Source organism: Equus caballus, chromosome 30, assembly GCF_041296265.1.
Source record: "Equus caballus isolate H_3958 breed thoroughbred chromosome 30, TB-T2T, whole genome shotgun sequence".
Taxonomy (NCBI): domain Eukaryota; kingdom Metazoa; phylum Chordata; class Mammalia; order Perissodactyla; family Equidae; genus Equus; species Equus caballus.
The window spans coordinates 15,623,937-15,645,678 of NC_091713.1; the positions used below are offsets into that span (position 1 = coordinate 15,623,937).

The following is a 21,742-nucleotide window of genomic DNA, read 5'->3' on the forward strand; positions in this document are numbered from 1 at the left end:
TTTAAAGAGAAAAAAATTGTCAAGATATGTATTTTTAAAATACACTTTACTAAATATATGTTACGCTTCAATTACAAAAATCTTAAAATTGGTTGTGATGCAAACTATTTGTAGGATTAAAAATAAAGACCAACATTCACCCATGATCCCACCCCCCAAATAAATTACGCTGTTTTCATTTTTCTTCTTTGCCTCCCATCCTTTGCACGTCTGCAGTTTAAGTGAACTTCAGCATAGGAACATAGGCTAGTGAGGCCTCAGGTTGCAAGTAACCCCAGGGCAGGAGTGCAGCCAGGCCTCAGAAAGGAGGGCAATGGAAGCAGGCCTGGAACACTGCTGGGGCTCCCTCCCTCTCTACTCTCTGTGCCTCCTGTGAATCCACCACTTTCTTTTCTTTGTAGACTGGCTTTTTCCGCTTTTTCTAGTCATAAGGCAAAAAACATAGGCAGAAGAAATGACAAATTTGTACCTTATTGTGTAGCTGTCACTGACTAACTGCCCCAAGTAACTCAAAGGGGGTTTCTGAAGCACTTAATTGTTTCTTAAAGGTGTTTTTTAGTTATGCTAAGAGATGCAATCACCAACTGCCCTGAACCGGTCCAAACTCCACTACAAGAGCGGTCCAAACTCCACTATAAGAGCAGAGCCTGGGCAGACAGGCCCAAAAGTGTCCAAGAATTACCTTTGCTTCATTTTAATGTTAAGGTCTCTGCCCCAGGAGGAGCTTAGGCCTTATCACCATAACATACAACATATGTGGAGGCATGTTTTCCAACTGCACCTGCACAATTGAATACCCATCTCTACCTGTGATGACAAAGCCTCCCTTTTGAGTATTCATTCCCCATCCAAAATAAAGATACCTGTTTCCCCTTCCTCGGGGGCCATGGCTTTGGAAGTGATTCCCTGTGGTCTCTTTATTTGCTGCAAATAAATTTTACTTTGTGTGACAACTGCTTCTGGTGAAGGCTTTGATTTCAACTCACCAAGAAGCGAACCCACTTTGGTTGGGTAACATAGCCACTTAGAACGTGACTTGATCTACTCTTCTGGATCCCATTCCACAATCCCTACAGAAGAGACTCATTGATTTAGTTTCCCATCCTTGAACAAATCAACTGTGGCAAAGTATGAGAAAGAAAACCTTGGGTAGGAGTTGCCTCTGAGCCAATCGGTTGTGCCCTGCAGCCCCTGGAGGAGACACATTTTAAGCCTCACAGAATTTGCTTAGTTCCTGCTGTCTGACAACACCTTGGGACCCTCTGCTACAAGTAGAACAAGGATATTTAGGACAGAACAGTCACATGTTAGCATGCCTGAAATAAGTATTGACAATTTTGATGGGCAGCTTCAGTTTCTAGCAGTGATGTGTACTCTTATTGATGAAAATGACAATAAAATTGGACCTAGAACTAAAACGAACTGTCACTGGAATGAAAGCATTGCGAAAGGACTATTGCATTGAACCTTAAGTGTCATCTTATTCAACACAGAAAATAAGCTACTACTACAGGAGAGGTCAGACACTAAAATTTCCTTTCTAGGTTTTTTTTTGTTTTTTTTTACTAATACTTGTAGTTATCCATTAAGTTATACAGGAGAACCTGAAGAAAATAATACAATTGAAGAGAAAAGGGCTGCATGGAAATCTTTAAAAGCTGAATTATGAATATCCATGGAGCAGGTTTCCCCAGATTAGTTAATACAAATTCATTCAATCTGATGATATTTGGGGTGAACATGAAATGGATTAAATTTTTTGTTTGTTTGCTTTGGTGAGGAGGACTAACCTGAGCTAACATCTGTGCCAACCTACCTCTATTTTTTGGCCCTGAGCTAACATCTGTGCCAACCTACCTCTATTTTTTGTATGTGGGATGCCGCCACAGCATGGCTTGATGAACAGTGTGTAAGTCCGCGCCCGGCATTCGAACCCATGAACCCCGGGCTGTTGAAACAAAGTGTGCGAACTTAACCACTGTGCCACCAGGCAGGCCTCATGATTGCATTTTGTTTGTGAAGATTGCATTTTGTTTGTTTGTTTGTAACTTTGGATCCAGATCCCTGTGAGATGAAGAGCTATTGTTATGTGTCAAAGGAAGAACTAGAAAAACTTGTGAGAAAAGCAGCCAATAGTGAAATCAAGATGCCTTCCTGGGTCAAAATGATTGCACAGACTTTTCTCTTTACATGGTGAGATAACTGTTCTTGAATCAATTTGTTGAAAAAACACGAACATGAAAGCATGGCTGAATGACTTTACAAGTGTGAAAAACTTGTCCATATTAAGCTTAGAAAGATTTTAAAAAACCAAATCTGAGACCCCACGTCCTTTAGATCTTTAATGGTGGCGCTAATCATCACCATCCGTCCCCCAGGATCTGATTTTGGTTTTGATTTAATATCTTGTGCGGGGAGGCAGAGGGAAGTCGCAGGGGCTTCCAGTTACCCTTTTAAGCTTCCCCACTACAGTAGCTCTTACCCCACAGGCCAAGGACCCAACTGCCAAGTTCTACTCTCATGGCCTGCGGAACTGACCACCAATTGCATCCACAGACCCACGGGACCCGCTGTAAACCAGACTTGAGTTAGGACTCCATTTATGACCTCCTGCCTCCACTCTGTATGCCTCAGCTTTAAAGGGGGTTTTTGATGACTTCAGGCTTATGACTATCAATGTCAACTCAGGCCCTGTGTTCAGTAGTCCTTGAAATGTCTGGGTATTCCTCTTTCCTCAGTGTCCAGTCACCTGAATAAATGGCCCCTTTGAGGAATGACTAGGAATCAGTACAGTGTACACTTGCCACCGTGTTCCAGGGTCCTTCCTCCTGGGACGTGGCCATCTCTTCAATCAATGAGTTCCAGATGTGAAATTTGGCTCAAGTCTGGGAACTGAGCAAGGCATCATGATTCTTTATTCGGGTGATGGCCCTCGGCCTCCTACTCCTCCAGTCATGCCTTCTTTTGATTGTGGATATTCAGCAGCAGCTCTGCTGGCTGCCCATCTGTTTTGTCCCTAGAGACACCATGTTCTATTAACCATGTCTATTTCCACATGTCCCTATGAATCAACCTCGCTTGGCTGTCCCACCAACCTTGCTGATTTTTCATGATAAATGCAGCCTCCTACTTCCCCATGATTAAGCACTGCCACCTGCCTCTATTACTTTCAGTGGGGCCCCCATCATCCCCATCACTCTTAAGGAGTCCAGCCTGTGACTGCCTCTCCAACTGTCACCCCCAGCCTGCAGAGGAGAGCCACTGCTGAATTTCTTCTTGATACTGGTGTCCTCACCAGCACGTTCCTGCTGGCCTTCCTGAATGACGTTTCCTCTGAGCCTTCCCAAGTAGCATCACCGTCTGCTGGGTCTTCTGGCCTCATTGAATGTACCCATTCCAGTCTGTCACCTCCCTGAACCTTTTTATTCCTTCCTCTACCACCTGCCAGAGCAACTTGGGAACTTCCACTTCATTCAGTGCAACTCAGTGCTTTCTCCAGGCATCTCAGTGACACCCTGGCGTCCCTTGAGATCCTTGCCACGGCATTAAATCCTACGTCCTAAGAAAGGGTCCCCAAGTTAATGAATTCTTCCTTGTCCAGTTTTATATTCTGTTCTTCTTGATCAAAAACTCTCAAAATCCAATCCCAGATGTACCGCCCCCCCCCCCCCCCAGCTCCCACAGTACATGCTGGGTAAATCTGGCAGCTCCATTGGGGTATCATATCTCTCCTTGCTTATCAGGCCCAACACGTCCTCAGGCAGGTCATGCTGAGATTTAACCCTGGTTATCAGCCTGGCAGCCAAGTGAGAAGGTGGGGCAGCTCCTGAGCGGAAACCTGCTGTCTTGTCAGAGAGAAGATGCTGCAGTGTCTTCTTGCATGGGAGGAGAGCTGGCTCTTAATGGAAGCCTGGACACCTCTGCAACTCTGAGGGTTCAGGAGACTCCGCAGAGCCAGGTCCTTGGGGGTATCCCTCCAGGTGTCTCCTTCCCATGTGTCACGTCCCAGGTTTTCTCAACCAGGACTCTGACCCTGGTGTAACCCCCTGGCCTTGGCAAAGCATTGAAATGTCTCTGGAGCTCAGTGACTCCAACTGCGAAGTCCAGCGTTTGCGCCTCAGCTGGTCCACTCGTCATGGTGGTGATAAGGGCCTCTTTGTAAGCTACCAAGAGGCCCTCTGGCTCTCCACTTAGCTCTTGGGTGGTCGTTAACTCCTTTTTCAGTATTCCTATACAGAACATCAGTACAACTTAGTAACAACCAGCCAACTCCACTGTCCTTGTAAGCATTGTTTCTCCCTATCTTTCACTGCCCGAATCATCACACCAGCAAAGATGCCACCCTCAGGACATTTTCCTGGGACACCACACGTGGAATCTTCAGTCACCCTGTGTCAGACATTAGCCATGCCCCACATTCCACTTGGGATGGGATGGTCCCTGCCAGGCAGGTGGTGAGTTACCCAGTCCCAAACCCCATTGTGCCACCTGCTTTTCCAGACTATTTCCCAGCACAGAGTGTTCCAGCTCAGGTTCCCTGAGAAGCAGATGCTAGGATGGAATCAGATATGCCGAAGATTTATTCGGGAAAACACTGTTGAAAGATAAAGCAGAGAGTACAAATGTAATTTCACAAGGTTGTTAACTGTCATAATCTTAATTTAAAAAAAATAATAAAAAATTTTAAAAAAGATAAAGCAGAGAGGGAGCAAGAGAATGTGTGGAGAGCTCAGAGCAGAGTGCATGTCTGGTACCTGTAAAAGGAGCAAAGGGCAGAAAGGAGACGGGGCTGGAGTCCGGCCCTGAGGAAATCTTAGCCATGCCGGTGGGGAGGCTGTGTTAATGATGCTTGAATCACCTTCCATGTTTGATTGCTGAAAGGACACACAGGACTCCAACAGTTTACACTCATAGTTTTTTTGTTTTCTTTTGGCTTTAGACTTTTTTTTGAGCAGTTTGAGGTTCACAGCAAAATTGAGCAGAAGGTACAGAGATTTCCTCTCTAGCCCTCCCCACACTCATGCACAGCCTCCTCAGGTCAACATCCCCCACCAGAGGGGTACATCTGTTACGATGGATGAGCCTGCACAGACACACCTTATCACCCAGAGGCCACAGCTGACATGAGGGTTCACTCCTAGCACAGAACAGTGTTTATAGGCAAAGGATAAGGTACAGTAACAGCAGAAGTTCTGTGAGGAAGAGCGCTGGAGCTCTCAGGACCTCCCCTGCTCGGTAGCACAGGATGCGCTTTGTCTCCAGATCTCAAACCATCATCGACTATGCACTATGAGAGTGAGCTGACCATGTAAGCATATTCCAGCTCCATGACCAGCCTTGATGTTTGAAATCCCCAAGGCTCCATCAAAGAAATGATTATTAAACAGTGCTGACAAGCTGGTATGTCCTGCTCCCCAAACGATCCACAGACCAGTAGCCATAAAATGTCATTTAATATCTTCCATGGTGTTGGCCAAGGGTCTCCATCATGCTGCAGGCAGCTCTTTAGGTAAGCATGCAGCCATTCTGGACCATGCCACGCAGGAGCCCGAGAGCAAAGGTTGCTCATTGTAGGAGGCCCATATCGGGTAGAAATGGCCTGGCTCTAGCAGCTCTGCCATGCTCACTTAGCGGCTAGAAGCAGCCTGGGAAGAGCACGACACTGGCATGAATGCTGTGCTGTATCTTAGGGTGCAGCAGCTGGAAGCTGTCAGCCAACTACGCTCCTCACAGCTGGAGATCTGAGAGGCATGGCTAACAACAGGCACTTCAGGAAAAGTTTCTAAAATCTCCCCCCAACTCTTGTGTGGCCGCTGTTTCTCTCTCTAGTCTTACCTCTTGCATATCTTAAACTCTCCAGCCATCCTGAACTGCTTAAAGTTCCTGGAATAAAAGTCATGTGCTGTCTCACCTCTGGGCCTTTGCACATGACCCTTAGCCAATGATATTACTTTTTTCTTCTACTTCCTCTCCCTAACTTCTATTCATTCTTCAGGTTTCAGTTCAGAGGCCACTTCCATGAGAAAACTTTCTTGCTCCCCAGCCCCAACTCTATGCTCCTGTAGCATCCTGTCCTCAGCCCTAAGGTAGCACTCAACACACTATTGTAATAGAATTTGTCTGTGTCTTCCATTAGACCACAAAATCTGTAACGGTAGACACTATGTCACATTGAATTTTGCCTAGTACCTGCCACAGAGTAGATGCTTAATAAATATTTGCTGACCAACTACTGGATAATTGTACCCTATTGAATTGCTTAGAATACCTGGGGTTAAGAAGAGAAAGTAAAATCAATGATCATCCAACTCAATGTTTCCTTACATCCCATGGAGACATACATGTCCTGAAGGGACAATCTTTCTGGGTTAGAATCCACAAATCTGCTATGTTGAGCTGTCCAACCTTTCCGGTCTGGGCAGCTCTGATGACAAGGCGCTCCTCCTTGGGTGGCCTGGTCTTTTGAGCTCCCTGGTTGATGTGCCCCAATTCATTTAGGAAATTCTGGACAAGGATTGAGTGTGCGTGGGGGAATACGTCTTTCTACTTTCCCTCCCATAAGATAATCTACCATAATTTTACCATAGTTGGTTACGCAAGATGCCTGGGGAAAGAGCTTGTCATTGCTTCTTCAAAGAAATCTTCTTCTTCCTTAAATTTTGCTCCATTTTGCAGACTGAAAAACAAAGAGCTCCATAAATACCCTGGGGTGCACCAGTAAATTTTGCTGAGCCTTATGTCTTTAGAAGTCGTGTCTCAGAAATACAACTAAAACATTTAGCTCCTTCTGGGTACAATTTAGGGAAAGAAGATATAGGAAAGAGTAGCAGAGAGCTGGTGTTTGTGGGCTGGGATGTGGGCCAGGTGTTTTACATAAGCGATCTCATTTAATTCTCCCTACAGCCCTAGGAAATAGGTTTAATGATCCCCTCCTCTGTTTTTTTTTTTGGTTTTGGTTTTTGTTTAACCAAATGATACTCTTACCCGGGTCTCAGGAGAAACAAGTGCTTGATGACCCTCCTAGGGGTCATTCTAAAGAAACAGGGTCTGTCAGGAATTCAATTTGCATCTTCTTGTAGCCACTCGGGTACAACAGGAAAAGTAGCTCCTCTTTCCAGCATAGTTTGCAGAATAGTAAGTAGAACGTGTGGCAGAAAAGACAGAGTGGAAAGGAAAGCAGTGTGCTATTTTCTTTTGTTTGTAGCTATCATTTCAAATTGCCCAGCAGAGGGCTTCGACTTTGCATCTTCATTTGTGGCTTAGAAAAAGATTCTGTTAAAAGTGACTGCCAAAGATTTTAGATTGAGAAAAAAACCAAAAAGTCTGAAAATAAGGTTTTCCGTGTAACAGTTTTCTTGAGATATAATTCGTACATCATACAATTCACCCACCTAAAATGTACAACTCAGTGGTTTTTAGTATACAAACAGACTTGTGCAGCCATCACTACGATCAATTTCAGAACATTTTCGTGAGTCCACAAAGAAACCTTGTACCCTTTTGCAGTTACTCCCAATTCCTGCCCCTCCACCACCGCCCTAGGCAACCACTAATCTACCTTCTGTCTCTATGGATATGCCTATTCTGGACGCTTCCTATAAATGGAATCATACAATATGTGGTCTTTTGTGATGGCTTCTTTCACTCAGCATAATGTTTTCAAGCTTCATCTATGTTGTAGTATGGATTAATACTTCACTTCTTTTTATGGCTGAATAATAGTCCATTATATGGATATACTTTTTTTTAAATAGCTGCTTTTATTATAAAAGTAATGAAAATTTTACAGCAGAAAAATGATAAGTATAGACATAAAGAAAATAAAAATCACCCATAATCCCACCACACAGGAATAGCCACCATTTAGATATCTTTTGTTCTGGATTTTAGTCTATGCATATATGTTTGTAAATGGGACCATACTGTGTGTACTGTTTGTGCAACATGGATTTTTTTATTGTGGTAAAATATACATAATATAAAATTTACCATTTTAACAATTTTTAAGTGTACAAATCAATGGCATTATGTACAATCACATTGCTGTGAAACCATGACCACCATTCATCTCCAGAACTTTTTCATCTTTACAAACTGAAACTCTCTACCCACTAAACAATAACTCTCTGTTCCTTCCTCCCCCAGCCCCTGGCAACCACCATTCTGCTTTCTGTCTCTATGAATTTGACTACTCCAGATACCTCATATAAGTAGAATCACATATTTGTTTTTTTGCGATTGTATTATTTTATTTAGCATAATGTCTTCAAAGTTCATCCATGTTGTAGCATGTGTGAGGATTTCCTTCCTTTCTTTCTTTCTTTTTTTTTTTTTTTTTGGTGAGGAAGATTGGCCCTGAGCTAACATCTGTGCCAATCTTCCTCTATTTTGTATGTGGGACACTGCCACAGCATGGCTTGATAAATGGTGTGTATGTCCACGCCCAGGATCTGAACCTGCAAACCCCAGGCCACCGAACTGGAGTGCATGAACTTAACCACTATGTCACCGGGCTGGCCCCTCCTTCCTTTTTTTTAAAGATTTTATTTTTCCTTTTTCTCCCCAAAGCCCCCCGGTACATAGTTGTATATTCTTCGTTGTGGGTCCTTCTAGTTGTGGCATGTGGGACGCTGCCTCAGTGTGGTCTGATGAGCAGTGCCATGTCCGCGCCCAGGATTCGAACCAACAAAACACTGGGCCGCCTGCAGCAGAGCGCGTGAACTTAACCACTCGGCCACGGGGCCAGCCCCATCCCCCTCCTTCCTTTTTAAGGCTGAATAATATTCCATTGTATGTATATACCACATTTTGTTTATCTATTCATCCATTGATGGACACTTGGGTTGCTTCCACTTCTTGACTACTGTGAATAATGCTGCTATGAACACGGGTGTAGAAATATTCTTCAAGACCCTGCTTTCAGTTCTTTGGGGTATATACTCAGAAGTGGAATCGCTAGATCATATGGTAATTGTTTCATTTTTTGAGGAACCACCATAGCAGCTGCACCATTTTACATTCCCACCTGCCATGGACAAGGGTTCCAATTTCTCCACAACTTTGTCAATACTTGTTATTATCTGTCTTTTTTATTACAGCCACGCCATGAGTGTGAAGTGATATCTCATTGTGGTTTTGATTTGCATTTCCCTAATGACTATTGACTGAGCATCTTTTCATGCGCTTACTGGTTTATTACATCTTTCTTGGGTCCTTTGCCCATTTTTGAATTGGGTTATTTGTGTTTTTATTATCAATTTGTAAGACTTCTTTATGTACTTGGTATATAAGTCCCTTATCAGATAAATGATTTGCAAATATTTTCTCCCAGTTTGAGGGCTGTCTTTTTGTTTGTTTTCTGTGGGGTTTTTTTGGTGAGGAAGAGCACCCCTGGGCTAACATTTGTAGCCAATCATCCTCTTTTTGCTTGAGGAAGATTGTCACTGAGCTAACGTCTATGCCAATCTTCCTCTATTTTGTATGTGGGATGCCACCACAGCGTGGCTTGATGAGCGCTGCTAGGTCCACACCTAGGATCTGAACCTTTGAACCCTAGTCCACCAAAGCAAAGCATGAAAACGTAACCACTACACCACAGGCTGGCCCCCTCTTTTTTGCTTTCTTGATAGTGTTCTTTGAAGCACCCAAGTTTACAAGGAAGTAACTCAGTATTTGATAAATGGGCCATAGGACGGGAAATCATCAAACCTGATATGCCTAAAATGTGACTGTTTGTTTTTCTTAAGATGTATTTTTATCTAGATTTTTCATGACTTACTGTCCTTGTCCAAATTTTAGGGCTTTTGTTTAAGGCAGACAATAACATACAATCATGTCATCTTAAATTGAAATACACAATTTAAAATTTAGCAGTCCTGTGGTGGGTGTTGTCCTCACATCACAGAGGGAGAAACTGAGGCACTGAGAGTGGGCCAGATTCCCGATTCTAGCACCTGGTCGATGTTACCTTTAAGCAAGTTACCAGGTTGTTGGGAGAACCAAGGAAGTCAATGACTATAAAACCTCCATCATAAACATCCAAGAAAGAACCTCACTGAAGATCACAGTGAAGGGCCTTGTTCCCAGTCACACAGCTAACAAGCCCTGGATCTGGGGCTGGGACATGGCTTCAGGCCTCAGAGAGTAAGACTCATTTAGGGTTTTTGTTTAAAATGCAGATTATGAGGAAGGGCCTAAAAACACTTATTTCAATACAGCAGACCTGCCATTGTGAGTTTGTAAAAACTGCCTTAGGGTAAAACGTGGCCTAATGATACCTTGACCATGGTTTACAGTCATAAAAGGCATCCTCCTCCCACTCCCCAACCCACCTTCCTGCCTACCCTACCTCGGCTGTTTCTTCCTACCCTTTCATTCTCAGACGACAGACCTTTTCTTGAACTCATCTCCAAATTGATAGTGACCCACCCCGCAGGTGTTGACAACAGGACCAGTTGTTTTTCCTCTTCTTAGAAGGCAGATCAGATTGTGCTCAGAAGGCACAGGAGGGGTTAAGTTAGCTACGAAGGAGGGATGACTTTGTAAAATTGAATTTTTTACCCTCTCTGCTCAAACCCTGCTCCCCCTCCTACCTCAAAAGTGGCAGCACCTAATTATCCGAGGCATAAAGTTGGTATCACCAATGATATGAGAAACTGAGGCACAGAGAATTAAGAAATGAACTTGCTGGGCCAGCCTGGTGGCACAGTGATTAAGTTCACAGGTTCCGCTTTGGCAACCAGGGTCCGCATCCCAGATGCAGACCTACTCGCCACGTGTCAAACCATGCTGTTGCAGGCATCCCACATATAAAGTAGACAAAGATGGGCACGGATGTTAGCTGAGGGCCAGTCTTCCTCAGCAAAAAGAGGATTGGCAGCAGATGTTAGCTCTCAGGGCTAATCTTCCTCCAAAAATAATAATAATAAAATTTTAAAAAGAAATAAACTTTCCTGAGGTTATACAACCAGTAAGCAGAATCCCACCCAGGCCTTGGGGCTCCAGAGCCCACCCCCTGAAGCTCTAGGGTGGCAACTAGACCCTCTCTCCTGGCCTTTGCCTGCCTGACTGCCCAACAAGCTTCCTCCTCATTCCCAGGACTGCCATCTTGTCACACTCTGATCCATTTCCCACATTTTTGTTCTCCAACAAACGGAAACATGCCATCCCCATTAGGTAGAACCCAACTCCATCCTCCCAGGCTCTTAGCAAGCCCACCTGCTTAGCTTGGCCTCTGTGTCCTGCTCTGTCCTCATCTGGGTCTACCATCTCTTTACTTTTCAGTTCCTGGAATTCACCCATGTTGTATTTTCATTGCTTAATTACCCCCCTCCCCACCCTCCATAAATTCCTGGAAAGAAAGGACTGGAGCTCAGGAACATTTGTTAAGTGAATTATTGAAAAGCAACAGTGGTTTATAACTGCAGAGTGTTAGAGACAGGAGTTGTGAAATCTTTCCCCGGACTTCTTTCAAAACCGGATGAATCCTCATCCAGAGTCTCCTAACACTTCGATCGGGGTACTCGATCATCTCGTGGTGTCACTGTCGATTTCTGTCTGTGTCCCCCAGCGACTGGTTCTGTAATTCTCTCCCAGCTCCCTACACGGTCTCGGGTCGAAGGGATGAAAGAGCTGAGCCGAACAGCTGAGACGCGGCCCTAAACGATTAACTTCGCGACCTCTCAAGGTCCCTCCGCCCAGCTCCACGCAGCCCCGGTCCTGACGTCCGGGAGGCGCGGGCTCCGCGGCGGGCGAGCGCCGAGCGATGGCGGGACGAGCTGCGGGGCTCCCTGGGCCAGCCCTCCGAGGAGGGAGGGGACGCCTCGCCGGAGCAGCGTGGGCTTCGCAGCCCTGAGAAACCGACTTGGAGCTGAGCCCCCTCGGGTAACGTGACCGCGCACCAGGGCTTCCTCCCGCGCCGGGCCCACAGGTGCCGCCTCCCAGTCCCGCCGGCCTCCCTCTGCCCCTCGGAACGAACAGCCTGCAGCGCCCGCAGCTGCAGCGCGGGCCGCGAGACGCGCGCCGGGAGCCGGGCCGCCGGGCCGCGGAGCCCGCGCTGCCCCCCCGCGCTCCGCCGCCGGGCCTCTCGGCGCGGCCTCCCTCCCCGCCCGCCCTCGGGCCGGGCCCGGGGCCGGGGCGGAGGGGCGCGGCACCCGCGGGGCCCCCTCCCCGGGCGGCGCCGCGCCGGGCCCGCCTCCGCCGGCCGCGCCGCGCCGGGCCGCGAGCTCCGCATTCGAACCTCCCTCGCAAAGACAGTCTCCGCCCCACAATGCACCGCGGCGGGCAGCCTTTGAAAAAGCGGCGCGGCTCGTTCAAGATGGCGGAGCTCGACCAGTTGCCTGACGAGAGTGAGTAGCCGTTCGGAGCACCCCCCCGCCGCCCCCGGCCGCCCGCCCCCGCGCTGCTGCGGTCGGGCCGGGTGGCCGAACCCCGCGCCGGGCACGGGGGCCGACTGGCAGCGCCCCCGCGGCCCCGGGTCCTCGCACCCCGGGGCTGCCGCCGCGTCGCCGCCTTTGTTATGGTGTCGGTGCGCTGCTTTCTGGGCTGCGGGAGCGCCGGGGCCGGAAGCCGAAAGCCGGGGCGCAGCCCGTGCCGGCGGAGGCGGCGCCGCGCCCCTGGCCCGCGCCGGGCAGGCCGAGGCGGGGGCAGAGCGGCCGCGGCCCGGGGCTGCCGGCGCGGAGGCGCCCGGCTTACGTAAGCCGCCGGCCGGGCGCCCCCCTCGGGCCACGGCCCCCGGCGGTCCCGTCCCGGGCGCTGCCCTCAGGCACCCGGGAGCCGCGCCTGCTCCCCTCCCTCCTCTGGGTGTCCAGCCGGGAAGCGTTTCCGTGTCAAAGGGCTGGCCCCTTCCCCGGGGACCACAGGTGGCCACGGACCTTTGCGGGAGGGTCCGACGGGCACGCGAGCGCGCAGGCAGCCCCCAGCCCGCGCCTCCCGCCTGCGCGCGCGTCTGCAGACGCTCGGGGGTCCCTGGCGGCGCGGGGGCGACCCTGCCGCGTGCATGCCCTGTCCCCTCCCTGACACCCACCCTGTCACTCCCTCTGCGTCTCGGACGCGGATGCTCACCTGGGTTTAGCAAGTGGAAGCACTCATCTCACAGCTTCAGGGCAGAGCGCGTAATTTTGTGATTTGCAGTGTTGTCGAAGGTAAACAAAAAAGGCGGCTGTCTTGGTTAATGACAGGAAGGTCACCATCCACGCTCACTCTCCCGTTTACGGATAGGTGTCGTTTGTGAGAGTTTTAGTGTAACACAAGCAAGAGGGTCCATGTTCAATCCGTCTGTGCGAGAGGCCCGTCGACACTTTTACAGTGAGGGCTGAAGACAGCCGAGTCCGTGTTCTTTGTGGGGTCAGACACTCTTCATGTATCGTAAACTTGAACCAACAGCTGAAGTTGTTCAAGTTGGTGAAAAGTTGAATGGAAGGCGTTGGTGTTTTAAATTTGCTCTAGGCCAGCGCTGAGTTCCGGTGGACCTTTCCGGGGATCGAGCTGTGCTCTTTTGCAGTGTCCAGTACGGTAGCCACGAGGCCCGTGCGCTGTGGAGCTCCAGGTGAGCCTAGGGTGACTGAGGACCTGAATTGTAAGTTTCGCTTGGTCTTCGTTAATTTAAGTTTCAGCAGTCTCGTGTGGCTGGTGGCTACTGTATGGGACGGGGCGCAGCTGGAGAGCGTCCGTGAGTTTGGTCGTTTCTTGTTTGGAGGCTCCCGCACGAGGGTGGGCCTGCTCAGCACAGGGCGCTTGTCTGGAAATCCTTGCTGTCTTGATCATGAAGACGTTTGGTCACCTCTCAGAAGTCACCGCCGCCAGAGCTTTATTTTGGTTGCTGTAGTCATTCTGTTGAAGGGAAAGGTGTTTTAAGTGGCTTTCTTATACCTGTCATTTGGAATGTTTGCTCTCACCATTGGGCGTTAATTGAGGACTTAGTGTGGTTCTTCGTGGAGGCTTAGGACTCATACTAGGGTTCAAGTTCCAGTTGCACTCTGAAACTGTGTAAGTCATCACTGATACTGCTTTGTAACATCTCTGGTAGTTGGGAGGGTGTGGGCGTGCATGTGTGTGTGGGCGTGCATGTTTGTGTGTATGTGTGAGTGTGCATGTGTGTGGGTGTGCATGTTTGTGTGTGTGGATGTGCATTTGTGTATGTGGGCATGCGTGTTTGTGTGTGTGGGCATGCGTGTTTGTGTGTGTGGACATGTATTTGTGTATGTGGATGTACGTGTTTGTGTGTGTGTGTGGGCGTGCATGTTTGTGTGTGTGGGCCTGCATGTTTGTGTGCTGGTGTCTTGCTGAGCTTGACCCTGGCTCATTGAAAGCAAGGATCACCTTACCTGGTCTGTCACAGAGTACCACAAATCAGGTACACGTAAATACTTACATGGAATTTAATGCAGAGTAAGAGGCTTTATTAATGAAACTGGAGCAAAGTCTTGAAAAGGGAAAGTGATTTCAATTTAATACCAGAAATAGCAACATGTTTCTTTGCCAAGTTTAGTCAAGGGGGCTACCTAATAAGCCAGTAGCCCGTATAACGTTATCAATGATAAAAGCTACCATTACTTGAGTATTTACTGTGAACCAGATGCTGTGCAAAGCATTTTACATACATTTGCTCATTTAATCCTCATTTCAGTTGAGCTAAGTCCTCTTAGGAGTCTGATTTTATACGTGGGAAACTGAGGCTGTCCTCAGCCCAGATCTTTCCTCTGAGCTCCTAGACGTGATATCTCTTGCCTGTTTCACATCTCCTCCTGGATGCCTCAGAGGCCCCTCAGACTTCCTGGGTTCTAGATCTCCCTCCTGGTCCAGCCCCAGGACAGAGGTCCTTCCAGTGGCTCCTGTCTTAATGAGTATCTCCGCTGTGCATTCAGCTGAGACCTAGAGGGTGTCTTCAGCACTTGCCTCTCTTTCACTTCCCATATTTAAGTCTTTACTAAATCTTGTAACTTTTACCTCCTAAATGTCTCTCAGTTCTGCCTGCTTCTCACCATCACCCTAGCCCAGGCTGTTACCATCTCTTCTGTACTAATCACTCAGCCTCCTGTTAAGGCATCACCTCCTCCCCTCAACCCACACGCAGCCAGAGTGGTCCTTGCAGAATGTATGTGTCTCCTGCTGCTTAAAACACCTCAGTAGCTACAAGACCCTGTGTGGTCTGGCCACTCCCCACCTCTCCAGCTTCATTTTGTACCTCTCTTCCTCGCCTTCCATCCCTTTGAGCTAAATCAGACTTTTTTATTCCCTGCACTCACCAGGCTTTCTTTGTTATAGGGCCTTTGCACATGCTGTTCTCTCTACCTGGAGGGCTCTTCCTTCTCCTCACTTCCAGTTAACTTCTACTTACTCCTTTAGATTCCTCCATAAGCTTTTTCAGAGAGCTATGTTCTGTCCTCCTTGACAACGGTTACACCCTCTTATTAAATCTTTTCATACCACTCTAACTTCTTAGTGGTGGCTGTCACCGTGCAGCTTTGCATTTGTTAATGTGTGTTTGGTTAGCTTTGGTTAGAAGCCGCACAGAGAAGCACCGTTTCTCTTTCTTCAGGCTTGCATTCCCCTTCCACTTGGAACCTCTGCTTGACTTCTCTCATGTGTTTTCATACCCCTCTTCCCGTGCCCCCGTCTTCCTTGAATATTCTAAATGTTCTCCCTCAGGGCTTTTTTACCTCCTGCTTCTTCCCAGCTTGGAGCTTTGGCCTGCTCTCTCCTGGCTGGTCCTTTTCAGGTGTGACCTCAGAGAAGCCCCCCTCACAGCCCTGCTGAAGTTGCTCCCCCACCTTGCCATCACCTTGTTTGTTTTCTTTATAGCCACTGCCTGAGTACAGTTCTCATTTTATGGACTTGTTTATTGTGTGTCTCCTCCCACTAGAGGGTCAGCTCCCTGAGAGCAGAGGCTGTGTCTCTCTTTTCCCTCGGGTAACCCCAGCTCCTAGAAGAGTGCTGTGGAAGCATTCAGTGAGTATTTGTTGAATGAATGAATGGACATACCCAGTTACAGCAGGATTCTAACTTAATGAAATTCACTTGCCTGTAAAATCTGTGTTCTTAACCTTATGGTGGTTTTTTTTTTTTCTTCAGGAAGTTTCGCCCTGAGCTAGTATCTGCTGCTAATCCTCCTCTTTTTTTGCTGAAGAAGACTGGCCCTGAGCTAACATCCATACCCGTCTTCCTCTGTTTTATATGTGGGATGCCTACCACAGCATGGCTTGACAAGCGGTTCATAGGTCCTCGCCCAGGATCTGAACCGGCAAAGCCCGGGCTGCTGAAGCAGAGTGCCTGAACTTAACTGCTGCGCCACTAGGCTGGCCTCACCTTATAGTTTTTTTGATTGATTATAGTAGTACAGTAAGCATGATATAAAAATTAGCCATGTGCTCTGTGCATTGTTCTCTAAGTGCTTTTACATAGATTAACTCATTTAATCCCCATTTTACAAATTAATCAGCACAGAGAGCTTAAAGTAACACAGCAAGAAAGTAGCAGAGCCAAGATTCAAACACAGCTCAGCTCGATCTGTGCTCTTAACCACTGTGCTGTACTGTCTCTCAAAAGAGGAAAAAGGGAGTAGGTCAGAATCCCGAAGATATAGTTCTTGCCTTCGTGGAGCAGGAATAGATGTCCTTGCGGCTCACGCCTCTTCCTTCAGATCTCTGCTCAAATATCACCTTTCAGAGAAGCTAATCGTGAGCACCTTATAGAAAAGTAGTGTCCCTCCCTCAACCGCCACCCCACATTCTGTATCCTTATTACCCTGCTTTGTTTTTTCTGGTAGCACTTATCACTTGATGTGTGTGTGTGTCTCCCCCCATAGAATGTAAATTCCCTGAGCGCAGGGACTTTGGCTGCTCTGCATGCTGTCTATCCCTGTGTCCAGAGCGGGGACTGGGATGCAGTCAGCGCTCTGCATACTCACCAGAAGAGTGAGTGCTTACTGCTTTTTCTCTGATGACCGGACTTCTCTTGGTCGCTCCATCGACATGTGCCCTGTCTGCTACTGCTGCTTCCCACTTGTGTTGTACTGTTGGAGGCTTTTTAGCAAGACTTCATGGCATCTCTCCCCCACGGCTCCCCCAGCTTTCCTGCTTTTAGTCATTAAACTTCCGTTTGCACGCAGAAGCTAAGGTGTCCTGTAAACCCTGCTCCACGTCTAGGCAGGAGGGTAGGGTGAGCCCATTCAGAGTGGTGTCCATGTCGAGGGGCATCTGCTCTACAAGCCTGTCACTGCCCTGCAGAGGAAAAGGCAGTTGAGGGTTAGGGATCCGAGATGCATAAAAATATTTCACAGCTGGAACTGTGTTACTTCATGTTACTCCTCATTTAAAATCCATTGTTCATTTATAAAGGAGAATTAATGTCTTCTCTGATTTTTGTTCCTGGTTCCTGTTCTTTCTTACTTTATCCCCTGAGAGCATCCTTTATTTTTGTGTTTTCTGTAATATGATATTGGGCTGGCTCTTTAAAGATATTTGCACACATTTTGAACATGCTGTTTAAAAATTTCTTTTCTCAATGCAAGTAAACCAACCTTTCAAATAACATCACTACTGCCTGATCATAGATTATATTCTTTCAAACATAAATGGATGTCACAGTAACTGAGAAGTAGCTGGTTCTAAAATAAAACAAATTTTAAAGTGAAGAGTGATACGAAGTAATAATTTGACTATAGTAAAAGAAAAAGTGTTCAAAACGGTTTTTTAAAGTTAAAAGAGGGAGATTTTACTCATCTATAATTCCATGAATAATTTCTATTTTAGAGCATAGAAAGGGTTTTTTCTGTTAACTTCTTTTTTTATTGAGATACAATTAACATGTAACATTGTGTTAGTTTTAGGTGTACCACATCATGCTTTGATATATGTATATATAACGAACTGATCACCACAGTAAGTTTAGTTAACACCCATCGCAACACAGATTTTTTTTTCTTGTGATGAGAACTTTTAAGATTTACTCTTTTAGCAACTTCCAAATATACAATACAGTATTGTTAACTGTAGTCACCATGCTGTGCATTATGACATCCCCAGGACGGACTTATCTTATAACTGGAAGTTTCTATCTTTTAATCCCCTTCACCTGTTTTGCCCACCCTCCTACCACTCGCCCCTGGCAACAACCAATTTGTTCTCTGTATCTATGAGTTCGTTTTTGGGGTTTTTTTTTGTTAGATGCCACATATAAAGGAGAGAGATCATTCTTTATTATTTTTCAAATGACTTGAACTTCTTTGCAATATACGTGTCCAATCCTGAGATTTTTCAATTTAGTGTTCTCCTTCTTTCGTAAAAACTTCTTTCCCTATCCATTCCATTCCCCTCACCCCTAGATCCTACCCTTTATTCACACCGGAACATGTAGCCCAGTGTTTCTCAAAGTGGGCCTGAGAGTTCCTTGCAACAGAATCTCCTGAGGGCCTTTGTTAATCGTACAGTTTCTGTGCGTCTGAGGAGCTTCCTGCTTATTCTGATACACCAAGGTTTGCTTTAGTCAGTGCATCCCTTCAGCTTCATGCCAGCCCCTCTTGGCTGTTCTGAACTCCCCTTTCCAGCTTGGATCTTTAAGTGTTGCACATGCCTGCATTCTCGACTTCCAAGGGACTTCTTTCTTGCTGTGACAGTGCCTGGGTCATTTCCATTTTCTCTTATCCCCACTATATTATCCCCTTCTCATCTTTGCCTCAATAAATATCAGTTCACTTTCCCTTCTCCAGTGCCAGCATACTTCTGGATGAGGATCTAAAATTGTTTCTGTCCCTTACTCTTTCTTTTTCTTCTCTGTCTACATTTTTCTCTCTGGAAAGGTCTTTGGTTCTCACAACTTCAACAGGACTTCCAAATGTCTCTCTCCAGTTTTTTGCCGTATCTGAGTTCTGGTCTATAGCTTCAATTGTCTACTAGTTATTTCTGATGGAGCATCCCACCATCACTTCAAACTCAACACTGCTAAAGCTAAAAGGATGACTTTTACCTTTAAACCAAGTTCTTTTTTTCTCACTTTGATTGTGAAATAATATTGATTTGTTTTAATTGCAGGCTCTTCAGCAAAAGCCCTTGTCAGTTTAAAAGGTAAGAATCATAGCATGAATCTTTAAGTATGGCATAAGCTAGAAACTTAATTTGTTAAATTAATTTGGATACAGTGTTTCTCTTTTCTTTCTATGATTCATTATATCTTTTAAATATTGATTTTCACTGATCGTAACTTTAAATTCATATGGAGAATTGGTCCTTGTTTTTTTCTTAGAATTATTGATTGAAGGACTTTCTAACTAAACGTTCCTGACAGATCTTTGTAGAGTTAAAGCATTTATTAAACAAGTGTGCTATGCTATATTTTGCATAATCATTTATTTTTTAAGAATCTTGCCTTTTAAGTAATCATGCAAGTCTCTTGAAATAAAAGAATGATAGTTCTTTTCTTTTTCTGAGAAAAAAGTTAGACATGTTCCTTGGTCTTGCTGTCTGTTTCTGGAAGTACGTTAGACCAACCCTCTCAATGTAATTTATTTGGAACTTTTACCTCTTGAGCAAGATTCTACTGGGTGAATAAATTTGGAACCAATCTAGATATTTTCAAAGGTTCATTAATACTTTGTTTTTAAAGCTACTGTGTGGTGCTTTCAATGGGTGGTTTACCAGATTAAGTCCTGAGTACGTATCTTCCAGAATTACCCTAATTGATTTGCCCAGCAAGATCAACCCCATCTCACCTCTTTTCTTTTTTCTTTTTATTTATTTGTGTAGAGATTGGCACCTGAACTAAAATCTATTGCCAATCTTCTTTTTGTTTTCTTTCTTCTTCTCCCCAAAGCCCTCCGGTACATAGTTGTGTATTCCAGTTGTAGGTCCCCCAGGTTGTGCTGTATGGGATGCTGCCTCAGCATGGCTTGATGAACGATGCCAAGTCCGCACCCAGGATGCAAACCGCCGAAACCCTGGGCCACCAAAGCGGAGCACGAAAACTTAACCACTTGGCCATGGGACCGGCCCACCGCCTCTTTTCTTTTGTACTTCTTAAAATATATATCTGAAAAAGTATTCTGTTATTCTTTTTCTCCCAAAGTTAAAACCATTCCTCTTTTAAAAAAAATATATACAAGTGATATAAATTTCTTATAGAAAAAAACCAAAATGCTGATGAGCAACTAGAAAGAAATAAAAATAACTATCTTGTGTATATTCCTCTCACTTTTCTGTCTCTATATAATTATATCGTTTTTATAAAAATTAATCTCTCCCTTATTTTCATAATATATCTAATCAATTACTTGATGGGATTTTTTTCTAGTTGCATAGAACTCTGAAGACATTTCTTTGAATTAAGGAAAATAGAAACGCCACACAGTTCATTTTTGGATATCAAGGGTTTCACATATCGAAGCAGAAAACATTGAGAAATTTGCCCTAAATTCAAGGTTAAAAGGAGCTTTTTCCATTGCCCTGCTTTCAGCCAGATTATATGTATGAAATAGTTCTTGGCAAGTTAGAATAGAGGAATTATTGAAAACCTAAAAGAAAGAAGCCACACGTTTTAATATGAAAATTTAGTACTTTCAAGATGTATTACCTTGTCACATTGTTTAGAGAGTTTGACCAAAAAATACAGAAGAGATTTTTAATTTGTAATAAACTAGAATTGGTATGGTCAGTATATTTTCTCCATATTGGTAAATATTTCAGGTATATTGCTGTCATTAAAAAGGCAATGTTCATAGTATGAAATTCTTTGAGCTAAACTTAAGTCTCATTAGTAATAATTATTTATTGCAGAGGGAAGCTTATCTAACACATGGAATGAAAAGTACAGTTCTTTACAAAAAACACCTGTTTGGAAAGGCAGGAATACAGCCTCTGCTGTGGAAATGGTAAGGAATTAGTTTTGTTTTGTTTTTTTTTTACAATTTAGGATATGATAGCTAAATTATCTGTATTATTGTCATGTACAAGTTCTTACAGCATAGTAAAAATTTTCCAAGATTTTTCCACAACTCCAAACATTTGAGTCTTTCGGTGTCACTGAGCAATATTTGATCATATTTAGATAAATAATCTGTAGCCTGTAGAACCTAATCATCATTAAGCATTTGTTAAGTAACTGTAGTTTTTTTAAATAGGCAAAAACAAAAAAAAACCCCAATTCATACTTTTATTAGAATGTAAAAAATTTTACGTGGCTCTGATCCCTGCAAGAAGATATATAAATAAGTGGTAAGAAATTAAAATCTTGTGTAGGTCAAGGGAAAGTGCATTTAGAGGTGGAAAGTAGAGATAAGCATATAATTAGCATGACTAATGATTTGGGGGGTGTCTGCTCCTCCCCTGCCTAGCTAGGTAGCCAGGATGTTTTAGGGGTCCATCATGGAACAAGCCTGGAGCTGGGATAGACAGCAGCCGTCACAGTAGCCAGGGCAGCTGGCCACAGTGACAGTGCAGGACTTTCCACACTCTGTCTGTTCTATCACAATCATTCTCTTCCTCTCTGACCATGGTCAGGGCAGGGGAGCAGGATAGAGGGACTTCCTGTCAAGGCCATAGAGTATTGAGACTCTCAGTGGGTTCAATTTCAAGGATCCATACCTCTAGCCTTGACCCAATTGGATGTTGCCCGTATATTGCTAGCCCTCTGCACTTGCTTCCATACCTCTAGCCTTGACCCAATTGGATGTTGCCCGTATATTGCTAGCCCTCTGCACTTGCTTCCCTTCCAACTAAGCACGAAATTCTGTCTGGAATGCTGGGAGAAGGAT

The 21,742-nt window shown here is 45.4% G+C and overlaps 1 protein-coding gene and 1 pseudogene across 4 annotated transcripts in view; both read left to right on the top strand.

Moving 5' to 3' along the window:
* The first annotated feature begins 1,312 nt into the window (after positions 1 to 1,312).
* LOC100058392 (isopentenyl-diphosphate Delta-isomerase 1-like) lies at positions 1,313 to 11,661 on the top strand (annotated as a pseudogene).
* Positions 11,662 to 12,155: 494 nt separating this feature from the next.
* Positions 12,156 to 21,742, top strand: part of LIN9 (lin-9 DREAM MuvB core complex component) — a 94,478-nt gene continuing 84,891 nt past the window's right edge. Inside the window, exons 1-4 of one of the 4 annotated variants that reach the window (XM_023632412.2) lie at positions 12,280 to 12,347; positions 13,447 to 13,546; positions 19,029 to 19,061; positions 20,766 to 20,860. In XM_023632412.2, the coding sequence (XP_023488180.1) occupies positions 20,858 to 20,860 (3 nt within the window). In that variant the 5' untranslated portion in view covers positions 12,280 to 12,347; positions 13,447 to 13,546; positions 19,029 to 19,061; positions 20,766 to 20,857. Of the gene's footprint in view, positions 12,348 to 13,446; positions 13,547 to 15,929; positions 15,949 to 19,028; positions 19,062 to 19,806; positions 20,861 to 21,742 lie in introns of those variants that run through there. The other 3 variants (XM_023632409.2, XM_070255626.1, XM_070255625.1) reach the window with 3 other exon arrangements.